This window comes from Podarcis muralis, chromosome 10 (genome assembly GCF_964188315.1).
Source record: "Podarcis muralis chromosome 10, rPodMur119.hap1.1, whole genome shotgun sequence".
Taxonomy (NCBI): Eukaryota; Metazoa; Chordata; class Lepidosauria; order Squamata; family Lacertidae; genus Podarcis; species Podarcis muralis.
Genome location: NC_135664.1, coordinates 33286254 through 33298700, shown reverse-complemented (window position 1 = coordinate 33298700; position 12447 = coordinate 33286254). Strand labels below are relative to the sequence as shown.

Genomic DNA, 12447 nt, shown 5'->3' with positions numbered 1-12447 from the left:
GAAGAGATTTTAAACTTATGGATACATACAAGGTTCTGAGTTCAGGTAAGTGCTGAAAAGCAGACTTTTCCACAATCTGAATAGGGTTGTCATAAAAATGGCTGTGAGGAAGAAGAGGAGGACACATTTAACACTCAAGATTTATATCTTTAAATACTTTTTGCAATAAACCAGTGGGGGGCTAGCTTGCAATCTATTCATTACCCCTTCTCCTCTGGAGTTACTTCTTTTAATGTGGCACACCTTTCTCCCTTGCTTTTTGAATTTGCTCCCCAGATTACAATTATATGCTTATTTTGATTTAGACCAACTTAGTGTGCATTACTGACAAAATGTGTGGCCTAGGGACATCAGAGTGAAGGGCAGGAAATAAACAAACAAACAAACAAAGGCAGGGATGGAATTGAACACACCTTACACATTCAGAGTAAGAAATGTATAAGAAGATAGTGTTCATACTAGCCTAGCGAAACTCTCCCATCTTGTTTCCGCACTAACATATCTCAGTTTATTAAGCAGAGATATGCACAAGACTTGTGCCAGCATGCTCTGTTTTCCAAATGTGGAAACTAGGGTTATCAGGTTACGGAAAAAAACAGGATCTGAAACCAACGTCAACCTGGTAAACAGTTTCCTGGTTTGGATATAAAGAGAAACTATGTAAGGCCTTTTAGACACGTAACTCTTTATAAAATGGCATTTTATTCACTTTTTCACCTTCCAAATGCCATTGTATCATGTATGTGTCTGTTGGGAGCTGGAGCTCAAAATTTGGATTCCCCAACCTTGATTTTAATGTGTACAAAAGGGGGGGGGGGACGAGATTTCATAAAGTTTGAGAAGCAATGGCCTGCTCACAGAAAGCAGAGAAGCAAGATACACAACGAATTTTAGTAATTAATTTCACATTTTCTATTAAAAGTGAACTGATACTACTTACATTGCTATAAGGGATGGATTGCCCACAAATGCCTGTCCAGGTATTGACTTGATATTATTACTATGAAACCCCCTGGAAAGGAAACAGAAAGCATGATACACATACTCACAATATGTGAAAGAAATATGTGAAAGGCACAGTCTCTTGGGATAAAAAAATTCAGATCTGTAGAATGCTAGCAGGTGTAATAATGGAGGTCTTCTGTTTTCTAGACATTACGGCAGCAAATGGTGATGGATGGATGGACAATACAGGCGGGGAGGGGGAGAATTTTGCAACAACACCAGCAATTTTCTCAAGTCTTTCTTTTTATTCCTAAAAGCATCAGGAAGTGAACTTGCCCATTCCCTCTAGTAGCAACATGAAGAAATGTTTCAGTGATACACTGGTAAAGTAGTGTTTATGAACAGTTTATGCTGAGCGACGTTTTTTGTTAATGAGATTTGCAGCCAGAGCTCGCATACATGTTTATTTTGGAGGTAGGTCCCACTGAACCTGTCCTCATGCAAGCATGCCACTCTTCTAAACATCTTACTGGACAAAGTTAACTAAAATAAACAGGACCAGCTCCCAAGAAAATGTGTTTCAGATCAGGGTGCTAATGAATGCAAACATACATAAAATCCCAGGGCATCCTGTACATTTTAGGCTTTCACAATTTCTTTATGAAAAGTATTTTAGATGAACAAGCAAAAAAGGACAAGCTAAACAATGAAATTGCTGCCATTTAAGAAGGAAGCAAATTGTCTCCAAATTAATTACAGCATTTTATTCACATGAGTAATAATCTATTGTCAGAAACAAAGGCAGCAATGAAGTGTTCAGCAGGAACAGTAATGATTTGTGTGGGAAATGTTCATTTGTTCAGTCAGGTATGAACAAAGCTTCCCAGATTTAAACTGAAGCATGGCTTGGGCAAGACCATCAGCTGCTGCTATTAGTAGGTTGGCTCAGAATACTGGCTGCACAAGAAAATTATCTCTAGAGCAGAACCCTGAACAATTAAAGTTGAGGCAGAGCACAACACTAATTATTATGATTTTTTTAAAAAGATTTCTAAGCTACATATAAAAACCCAGACATTTCTACAGTGCTTTATCATCTGCAAAATCATGTCATTGGGGGGAGGGGGGAATGTAAAGGAGAGTTTTTCAAGATTAAGGCAGTGAGATTAAGGCACTGTAGAAGTTAGCTATTTGCTCATTAATGTTGTTTCAACATACAGTAACAACCTTACACTAACTTTCTGCCTTCCATGACAATTTTGAATGTGCAGTTGCATGGCCAGGTGAAAAAAGAACAGGTGTCCTCTTGCATATTTAAGTTGTGTAGAAGAGGCCCTTTTTAGCAGATGGAGCTTTTTTCTGATTTCCCTATGTGCAGGATGGAATGGTACAGACCAGACTTAGAAGCATCGAGTTAGCCTCCTGATTGCGAATTTCAACCTTAAGCAGGTGGGGGGAATAGCTTAAGAAAAGGGATGCAGCTATTCCATGCTGTAATAGAGTAAAAGCACATACCCCTTACTCCCTTATAAATCTCCTGGTGAGGAAAGTTATTGTTGTCCATGATCCCCAAAGGAAGTCAACTCATAGCACAGTGCTTTTCCCAGTGCAGTGGCTGAGTATCTCATCTTGTGAGCACACTAAATCTGAGAAAGTCAGATTCTTATTTGGTTAGATGCTGGCTTCCTCTATGTCAGCCTCCCCATCTCTTAGGGACAGAACATAAAAATGTATCATTTTGAACATGGTGTTTTGCCTTGATCACATGAAAATTACTGAATCTATCCTAGAGGCGCCAGCCATTTAGAATCATTATTACTGTTATCTTTTATTTTCAGTGCAACCTCCATTTCATGTATTCCCTGATCCAAAGACTTTAATAAAAATGCTTTCAACCATAAGCCTGGCATTGACTGACCTAGGATCTGCCTTACCCCCAAATTTAATTTATGCTATAGATTAACTAAAGAGGGGAACGTGGGAATATCCAAAGTGAGTCTGGCTGGCAGTGACCAACAGGTCTGAGAAGCATTGAAACGCTATTCTTTAAAAAAAACTCTGTAGATTTCAACAACCTCCTGGCTTACGAGCAGGGGTACAAAATGGGAGGTGGTGGCGGCAACTAATATTTACAGAGGTTCTGCTCCCCTGAGAGTGCATGCACACAAACACACCAGATATAGGAGTGGCAAAAGGTTATGATGATTTCAAGCCAGCTCCCTAATGTGTATGGCACACAAAAGCATGCTACTAAAAACAGATATTATGGTCCCCTTGCACACAGCTTGAACAGTTGGGAGTTCTTAGTCAAAGGGGGAAGATGAAAGGAGAACTTTAACAGTCAAAGATGGAAGTTTTTAAATCTCAGGCAGAGCATCACAGAGGACTTAAGAGGAGAAATGAAACAAAAGGTATCCTAAGAGCAAAAATGAGTTTAGCAGGCTTGGCTGGGGAGATGTCATGGAGGGAAGGATGAGAAGAAAAGGCTTTGCTGGCACCATCTTGTACAATTTGTGTTATAGATTTATATTTAATCTGTAGAGGAAACTCGAGCCTTTTGTTTAAGCTAGAGGTGGCTAATGTGTGGTCTTCCAGATGTTGTTAGCTTCCAACTCTCATCAGCTCCAGTCAACATGGTCTGTCCCAGGTCTTGCAGAATTTGGACTTCAGCAACATCTGGAGGATTACAAGTGACCCAGCCCTGGTTTAAGCATTAGCCTGGTAGCCAGAGGCTACAAGGGATTGCATGTGAGTGGCAAGTGAGTGGACTGACAGAAGATGGGCAGAGAGCAGAAATATAGTTGGGTGCTGTGGGAAGGCCAGAACTCTCCCAACCAGGTGAGTATTTTTAATTTATTTTTGGGGATTAGTAACCTTCCGGACTGTATATAAAATACTGTGATAGTTCAAATGCTGTTTGCAAAGCTTTGGCAACATTTTCAATTGCTAGGAATTGTCATACTAGAGACATGCCACTCTTGAAAGAACCTGCTCTCTCTTTTCTTTGGCTATTACTTATGAATCACCATGTAAATAAATGAAGTCATTGCTGAGGATTTTTGGATTATAGCTGTGTGTGTGTTGCCTGGATTTTGGGATCTGAGAGCCGCTTGCTGAACAGGGGGAAATGCTGTGTGTGTGAAGCGGTCCTAACCTCATTGGCAGCCCTTCCAGATGATATCACAATTTATGTTCAAAGGCCTCGGGATTGATAAGGTCTGTTACAAGTGAAAATATCATTCATCTTGATTATAATGATTTCTTTTTGATGTCTACAAGATGCACTTTTGGCCATTCTGGTAGCATCTGGAAATACATACTTCTTGTGGCAGTAATGGGCAAAATTCAGATGAATTTTGGTCCAAATAATTTTTAATATGGAAAACGTTCCCATATGCTAAATGACACTCATAATGTTCATGGAGGTACATATAATGGGGGTGGGGGAATCAGTACTGGATATCTGCATGTGGGATGTGGCGTTGTGGAGTCAAGGCAGCAGTCAGTCAAACAACCAGGGAAAGAACTGTAGGAAAGCTTTGATGCCAATGGCTGCCTTCTGACTCTGGAATGCTTTGATATGGCTTTCAACCAAATGCAGGAACATACAGTGCAATCCTAATTATGTTAACTTAGAAATAAGTCCTATTGAATTCAGTAGAGTTTACGAGGTAAGTGGGGTTAGAATCGTTGCCTCAGGCAACAATGTGAAACATACATGTAAGGAGTAAGGAGTAAACTCTATTAAATAAGGGGAAATTGCTTCTCGAGGCTACCAGCATGAGTTTGACCAAACTGCGGGAGGCAGTGGAAGACAGGAGTGCCTGGCGTGCTCTGGTCCATGGGGTCACAAAGAGTCGGGCACGACTAAACGACTAAACAACAACAAATGCATAAGATTGTGCTGCGATGGTATGGCAAAACACCATGTATACAACTGGGCAAAAGTTAGCTTTGACTACTTCCCACTGAAATTAACAGAACTAAAAATAGTTGTGACCATTCAATTCTGTTTCTTTCAATAGTGCTAAATTCTTAAGCGGGGAGAAGCCAGCTTACTTCATACCTGGACTTGCTCAAAACAAGGTTTTATAGCCTAATTCCTATGCTTTTAATTTTGCTGCCCATGATGGTATTTTGAAACCCTGTTCAATTCAAACACGGGGGTGCCTGGAGGGGTAAATTGCAATAAATAAATCCTCTCCTACCCGTTAAAACCCATCCTACAAGTTCAAAAGGTTAGACATGATGACTTGGAAAATACCCCTATAGCCATTTAATTGTTCTGTGTATTTTGCCACAAGGAAACGAGGTGAATCAGTCTCATTCCAGGCCCCTTTTCACCTTACATTATGAATTCCCAGAATTTAGGCCGTTACAGTGCTGTTTTCACTGAAGTTCTTTCAATGGCATTATAAACAAGGGAATCAAGAATCCTCGTTAAACCACAAAAATGGTCAATTCTTTTTTTTAAAATAGCCAGTGAAAATAGCAAAATATTTTCAGTATCAATATAGGCCTTGTGATATGGTTCCAATTGACCTCCAGATCTGGAAGAAATTCTGTGGGTAATTTAGAAGTCTGATGGATGATGTTTCAAGGCTAAAACTGCAGACACCTCACCGGAATAATGCAATTTATTTAATATAGTGGCTTGGCTGAATAAGGCTGAAACACTTGACAACCTTTTAAATAAAATAAACTGCTGTGCAAGAGCTGAAGATCAGTCCCCCCCCCCACCCCATACCAAAATAAACTTGATCGCCACAGAAATCTACTCAGGTTGTAGCTATTTTTGCAGCAGGTGCAAGAAAGACCACCACCACTCCCAGGGTTTCCCTACCTGAATTCCTAAAGCATCTGGACCATGGACCCAACCGAGAAACATACGTCTTCCTAGGTTGGAAGTGCAGGCAAGATGACCCTCATTTTTAAGTGAAAAAGCTGTGTGTGTAACACTGCAGAGGTAAGTGGGGTCCCCCCCCCCAAATTCTTGTCCTCTCTTAATAGGTTGGCTCCATTTATGATTGGTTGTACTACCAGCAAGCCACATTTATATTTCCTATACTCCAAGTTGATATTAAGAAGGTGAATAAACCAGACATGGTCAATAAAGCCAACATATCAAGAAAAGATTCTTCTTGGATTTGCTTGAGTACATTTTACACAAACTTTTGGGAAGTGTATTGGCACCTCCAGAAATCACAACACAATACAGAGTGCCTTGAAAGCATATCTTGCCTATTGTATCTGCGTTTTGATGGGACCAATAGTAGTGCCATGCCATCACAATGTAAAGAATCATATTCCCCACTCATCTACCCAAATACAACAGAAACAAAATCTGCATGTTAGTTCCAGAAAATTCTCATAACTATGAGGATCAAAAAAATAATAATGTCAGAAATTACCTTAGAAGTATACTAGAAAGTAGAATTTCTCCAGTGGGTATGAATAATGTCGTATTCATTATTTACATATTGCCTATATTCTACATACAATCAATTCAGTCTTGCCCCAAGCTCTACTCAACAGTAGGCCAATTAATGGTCATTCATTCATTTCAGTGAGTCTACTTTGAGTGGAGTTAATGTTGGACACAACTCAATCAATATACCAAAGTTCAGGTCTGTTTGGCTGCTATGACTCTTGGAATGGCCATTTTGCAATCTCCCAGAGTAGACTAGTTAGTTCATATTGACCCTTGGGCTACATAGCTGCCCTAGTTTCATCTTCAGATGTATGCAGAGGAGGGTCCAGTAATAATGCATAAGTATTTAGGATTCCATCTTTCACCTTCCTTTCACTGGTGGTCAAGTCAAGCCAAGTGAGGCTCCGAGTCCTGGCCATGAGGAGAAGAAGCTTCTGTAGAGCTTCTGTAATACTACCAGCTCAGGCAACAAAAGGTGCACTTGAAGCTGGAAAGCCAGAATGGTATGAAGGATGTGTTGCTGGTCCTGGAACTTCTAGCAAACATGGATATACAGTTATGCTAACAAAGCAATTAGCATTTGAAACAAAGCAATCTACAGGAGGAAAAGGGGATTCTAAGAAACTTTGCATTCAGTACTTACAGTTCTTTCAGGTTTCTGAGTGCCCTGACAGAGACGGGGAATTCATCCAGATTATTGTAATTTAAATCCCTGGATGTTAAAAAAAATCAAATCATAATAGCTATATTAGATATATGAATGAATTATACAGTTTTTTTTGCAAGGAAATATTTTATCTGCATTGTATTTATAGGTCTATAACTTCATAGAACTTCAAGAGTAGGAGATGAGTAGGAGTTATGAGTTATGAGCATTTGTAAACACTCCATCCACAGTATTTATTACGTCGTGCTTAGTTAATCTATTCCCAAGAAATAATCTTAGGTCCACTTCCCCAACTGAGCATGCCAGAGTGCAGCTGAGCTTTATAAAACATGTCAGCTTCCTAACTTACTCTTACTGGAAAACACACACACACACACACACACACACACACACACACACACACACACTTTTAAAGAAATGCAAAACCAAACCAAGAACACTGTTGTAGGCATTGCCAGTTGTTGCAAATTAGAATTGTGTGTATTTAAATCTGCAATAGCAAATATAAACCAAGTGAAAAGTTTAATCTGGGCAAAAATCTGCCAAAATAGACAATTTAAGAATATGCAAAGATCGATAAGTAAGTTTCAATGTCACTGTTATGTTCCATTGCCTACTAATCGGGGAAAAAACCATTTAAAAATTTAGACATCAAAATTTACTTTTATAGTGTCATCACAAATGTTCATCCTGAACCTGTAGTAATCCCAAAATAATGTTTGCCTTTTGTTTTTTATTTTTGCATAATGTCAGTGAAAACACTGAAAACAAAGCACAACAAATAAAAGGTCAACTCACAAAGTCTCTAGGTTGTGGAGACCATCAAAGCAATTCTTTCCCAGGGAGTAGATTCTATTGTTATGGAGATGCCTGCATTAGAACATTAAGAACACAAGTCAGAAAAACAAGCTATATGCAGTAGACATAAAAGAAAACATTTTGATGCTTAAAAATCTAAAATAAGTGTTGTTGTTTTTAAAAAAGACTGGCATGATTTATATGCAAGTCCTGTTCTCACAAAGATAGGAAACGAGAAGGAATGCTTTCTACCTCTTACCTCTTCACTAGCTTTCACTTGGCCTTTGGCTTTAAAAGCTGATTTAAAAATTACAGATTCAATTGGTATAGTTGCAATAGTTGCAAAACCAATATTTAAGTGTCTGTTTATGTATACTGCAACTAGGCAGGTTATGTTTGTAATTTAAAACAAACTTCTAGCACACGTATCTAAAATAATGTTTAGGTTGGGAGAGAAGGAATAAAGAAAATTAAAAAAAATTAAGCATATATGACACAAGGAATGTGCATGTAAACCTGCAAGAATGCTTGGATAAATTAATCAGCTATTGGTTTGTACACAGTGCAGTTTAGAACAGTTTAATTTATGCCAAGTTAGGTTCCACGGTTTACAATGTCTTTGTATCTGGGAGGTTCCTCTGCCTGCTGTTGAACTGGAACTGCAACTTCACACTCAAGCTATCTTGAGCCAAGCCAGTCATACCCAAGTTTTGTTTATGTTCCTCCCCCTTCTCCTAGCCTCCCTCCAGCTGAAAGTGGGGTGGCAGCAGAAGTTTTGCTTTTCAAGATCTTCTCTGTTATCATTCCCATTTTAGCATATGTGCTGCTGAAGTGAGCACATTTTGCTTTTATATAACTATGATAGGTGATTGTGTTTTTTGTTACTACAAATTCCATGGGAAGATGTACTGCACAAAATTTGCAGAAAAATGTAAACCCGAGTAAAACTACTGAAACCTAACAAACCACACCCACCACAACCTTGATGGAAAATAGGCCTGCCTCCCATATTAAACATATTCTCTCCCCAAAACAGCATTGCCAAAAGCTACTATTACATTTACATTTTTATTGACAGTAGGCCCAGTTTTTCTCCCATTGAAGATGGTATCAGATTTCACATTGACCTGAAGTTTTACATAACTTGCTGAATTACGCAGGCTTAAACTGCAAAGTAACAGGGAAAGGGGGAATTCAGCAACAGCTCTTTCGGGGGGGGGGGGGGACTATATGTGAATTATACATTCAAAAGGATAGTGTCAAAAACATGCATAGTATTTGGGTATATGACACAAAAAGAACAATATATTCATTTTTTAAAAAATTCACTATCAGCATAATCACAGCCCATGAATTTTGCATGTTGGCCATGCCCATTCTGTATTTTGGAGAGAGAAAGGGGGGTAACCAGTACTTTGCAGAGCCTCACGCCCCTCCCCTCCATTGCAGGAGGGGCAGAGGGTGTTTTGAATCAGATGCCCAAATGCCTTGGGCTTGAATCTATTCAAGAACGAGAGCATCAGAATCATCCTTTCCCATCACCCCCTGGTTTTTCTCCCCAAAACTGCATATTGAATTAGCACATTTATATAGCAGCCTATGTACATGGAGTCCAACACATGTAGGCTGAGGCTAAGTCTTTTGCTGCACTATAACACTGTAGTATCAAGATTGCACATCTGGGCCTACACATGATGGACTGTCACAATTCCTTAGAGGCCTGCATGGAGTTTTTGGGCGATGGGACAGGTACACCAGGGAAGACCAGACTCGGAAAGCTCAGTCCGGATGTTTTCACCAGATGCAGACTCAAATATCTACATATGGATAATAATTCCATTTTGTGCTTCTATAGGTGATGGGAGAGATCTTTTTGTAACCCATATTAAATTGTTTTTAAAGTGATCCAGTCAGGTGACACAGACTGGATCCCAAGTGTCTAGCTACTCTACTGAAAAGCAAGTGCAATCAAAGCTTATTCGCCGGCAATTTGTTTCAGTACTGCAAATGGCAATGAATTCAAATTTTGTATCTTTTTACATGGGCAAAAGAAGCCATATTATTCAGATGGGTGTATGTGTGTGTTAGTATTCACGAATAAAGGGAAGAATGAAGTATTTACAATCTCAACCTCTATTTCATTCAACTAGCCACATTAACCAATTGTTAACCAATTTTTGGCTCTATCAGTCATGTCACATTTTTGCTGCTCGCATCTCCTGAAAGCACATTCTTTCTCTCTTATTCATATTATATTAAACCAACTACTTCAAGATGCAAATAACAAGGTTCAAATGTTACACTTTGAAATGCAATGAAAACTTACAGAACCACTAAACTGGAGAGGTTTCCAAAAGCGTAATCTGGAATGTGGTATATTTTGTTCAGAGCCAGTGTCATTGCCTGAAGTGCTGGCAAACTTCTGAAAGCTTGCACCGGAATTTCTGTCAGAGAGTTGTCATCTAACCACAGGTGTCTCAGTGAAACCAAGCCACTGAAGCAGTTGGGGGGCACGAGGCTGATATGGTTAGCATCAAGGCGTCTAAAAAAAATGCAGAAACATTATTATTATTTTGCAGGACAAAATCTGCTAATAAATGAATCTAACAGGGAGCAAGTAGCAGGTTTCTGCTTTTGAGAATAATAATACAGTATCCCACTTTTTCATTACTTTCTTTTATTTTCCCTTTTGTATGCTGCAAACAACTGTAAGCATTTTATCACACTTTGATTAAGGTCTGCTGTGGGCCAGATATGGAAGAGAATTGCTTCATGGACCAGATTCAGCTTTGTGGGCCATTTCTAGCTTGAAAGCACATGGGTTAAGAATCATAAACCATTTTGTAAGCTAGAAAGGGCTAGAGAGAAAAAAATGACTTGCCATTCTTAACACTACTATAAATTGCCTCACTGAACTGATGTTTTAAATATAAAGGTGATGGCCCATTCTTCATGTGTGGTACTGGGCAGCTCTACCAGTTGTAATAGAAACTTAAATGTGTGACAGGATGTTTCTGGAGGGGTACTGAATCATCCTTCCTCATATGTTTTCCAAATCCAAGTTGCAATTAAAGGTCCCTTTTCAGTTAGCAAATTCTTTATTTTACCTTAACTCAATGTTCTTCCTGAGGTGAATCTAAAGGCACGAAAGAACTCCTAATTGCTGGCTCTGGTTGCTGCAGAGCCAGCAATAGGAGACCACCAGGGTACCCTGAGCAAGGAAACCACCACCCTGAGCAAGGAAACATTTTTGGCACCTTCCCTCCTCTCGCCTTCTGTTTTGCACATTCTCTTAAGTGCACTACATCATAGTTTTGTGCCCCCTCAGCTTGCCGCCCTGTGGGGGGGAACCACCTGTACCCCCCGCTAAATCCAGGGCTGAGACCACTTAACTAATATAATTGTAGAATCCTGAAGAAAAGCAACAGGGTTTATTCCACAATGCCACAGGGCAGGTGCCACCAGTTTCCTTCAACAAACAATGCAGGGTTATAGCAAAACCACAAAAATCCTCAATGCACAAGGTCTGTTTGTTACTGCATAAGGCAGTCAGCACAGCAGATGTAATTTCTCAGCACTATTTAGCAGCTAAGATAGATTCTTTGGTGGTTTTGAAACAAAGGTTCCAGCACAGTGGGATCAGCAGATCCTGTTACCTCACTCGCTCCTAGTTCCATTGCTTTTGCATCCAAACCTTTAACAGTCTTTCGCTTTCCTGCACTTGCAGGCATGGAAAAAGAAGAAAAGGGACACAAATCCAGGGCTAATCTCTTTAAACCTGGCATAGGGAACCTGTAGCACTCTAGTTGTTGTTGGTCTATAGCCCCATCAGCCATGCTGTCTGGGCCTGATGGGAGTTGGGAGTCCAAAAGCATCTGGAGGGTCAGAGGCCATATCCCTCTTTAAAGGAATAGAGAACTTAAAAAAAAATCCATAGTCTATCCTGTATCCGCATCAATATTAATTTTACTGGATTTCATAGATGTATTGGATTAGATTGCTTGGAGAGAGAAAAAGGTGTTATAGCACAACCCAAGGACCCCAAACCAAAATGCACCAGGAAGAATATTTGATGCAACATTACAGTTGGAAGTAACTGCTCCTTTTAAAAGTATGTAGTAGTTTTCATTCATAGAGTCATGGAATTGTAGCGTTAGAAGGGACCCCACAGCGATCCCTGGGTGGGCTCGAACCGCCAACCTTCCGATTAACAGCCAAACACACTGACCTATTGCACCATTGGGGGCTTTGTTCTTTAGATTAGCGTTCTCGGAAATGACCCACAAGAAATGGAGAAGCCCAACAGGAATGAAATACCTTCAATGAATCAACTAAAAGAGTCACAGAACAGTGAGTTAGTTACCTTCTCAGCTTCATAGAATTGCAGCCTTCCTGGGCAAGGATGAAGGAACCCAGAGCTGATTATTTTTTTATCTGGTACTTGGTTGCGTAGGAATTATTACTGATTTTTTGTGTGTGTGGTTTTGAGATTGGATTTAATTTGGGGATTATAATTGAAATATTGTTTCAGTACTTTTACATGTTGGCAACTTTGAGTTCCTCAGAAAGTAAAGGAATAATAAACAAACTAGACAGAGAAAGAGGG

At 39.6% G+C, this 12447-nt stretch overlaps 1 protein-coding gene across 1 annotated transcript in view; it reads right to left on the bottom strand.

Moving 5' to 3' along the window:
- LGR5 (leucine rich repeat containing G protein-coupled receptor 5) overlaps positions 1 to 12447 on the bottom strand; it is a 73662-nt gene that overhangs the window by 19763 nt on the left and 41452 nt on the right. Inside the window, exons 5-9 of the mRNA XM_028745966.2 lie at positions 10168 to 10383; positions 7842 to 7913; positions 7020 to 7088; positions 941 to 1012; positions 30 to 101 (exon numbers count right to left, since the gene is read on the bottom strand). Coding sequence (XP_028601799.2) covers positions 30 to 101; positions 941 to 1012; positions 7020 to 7088; positions 7842 to 7913; positions 10168 to 10383 — 501 coding nt within the window. The remainder of the gene's footprint in view (positions 1 to 29; positions 102 to 940; positions 1013 to 7019; positions 7089 to 7841; positions 7914 to 10167; positions 10384 to 12447) is intronic.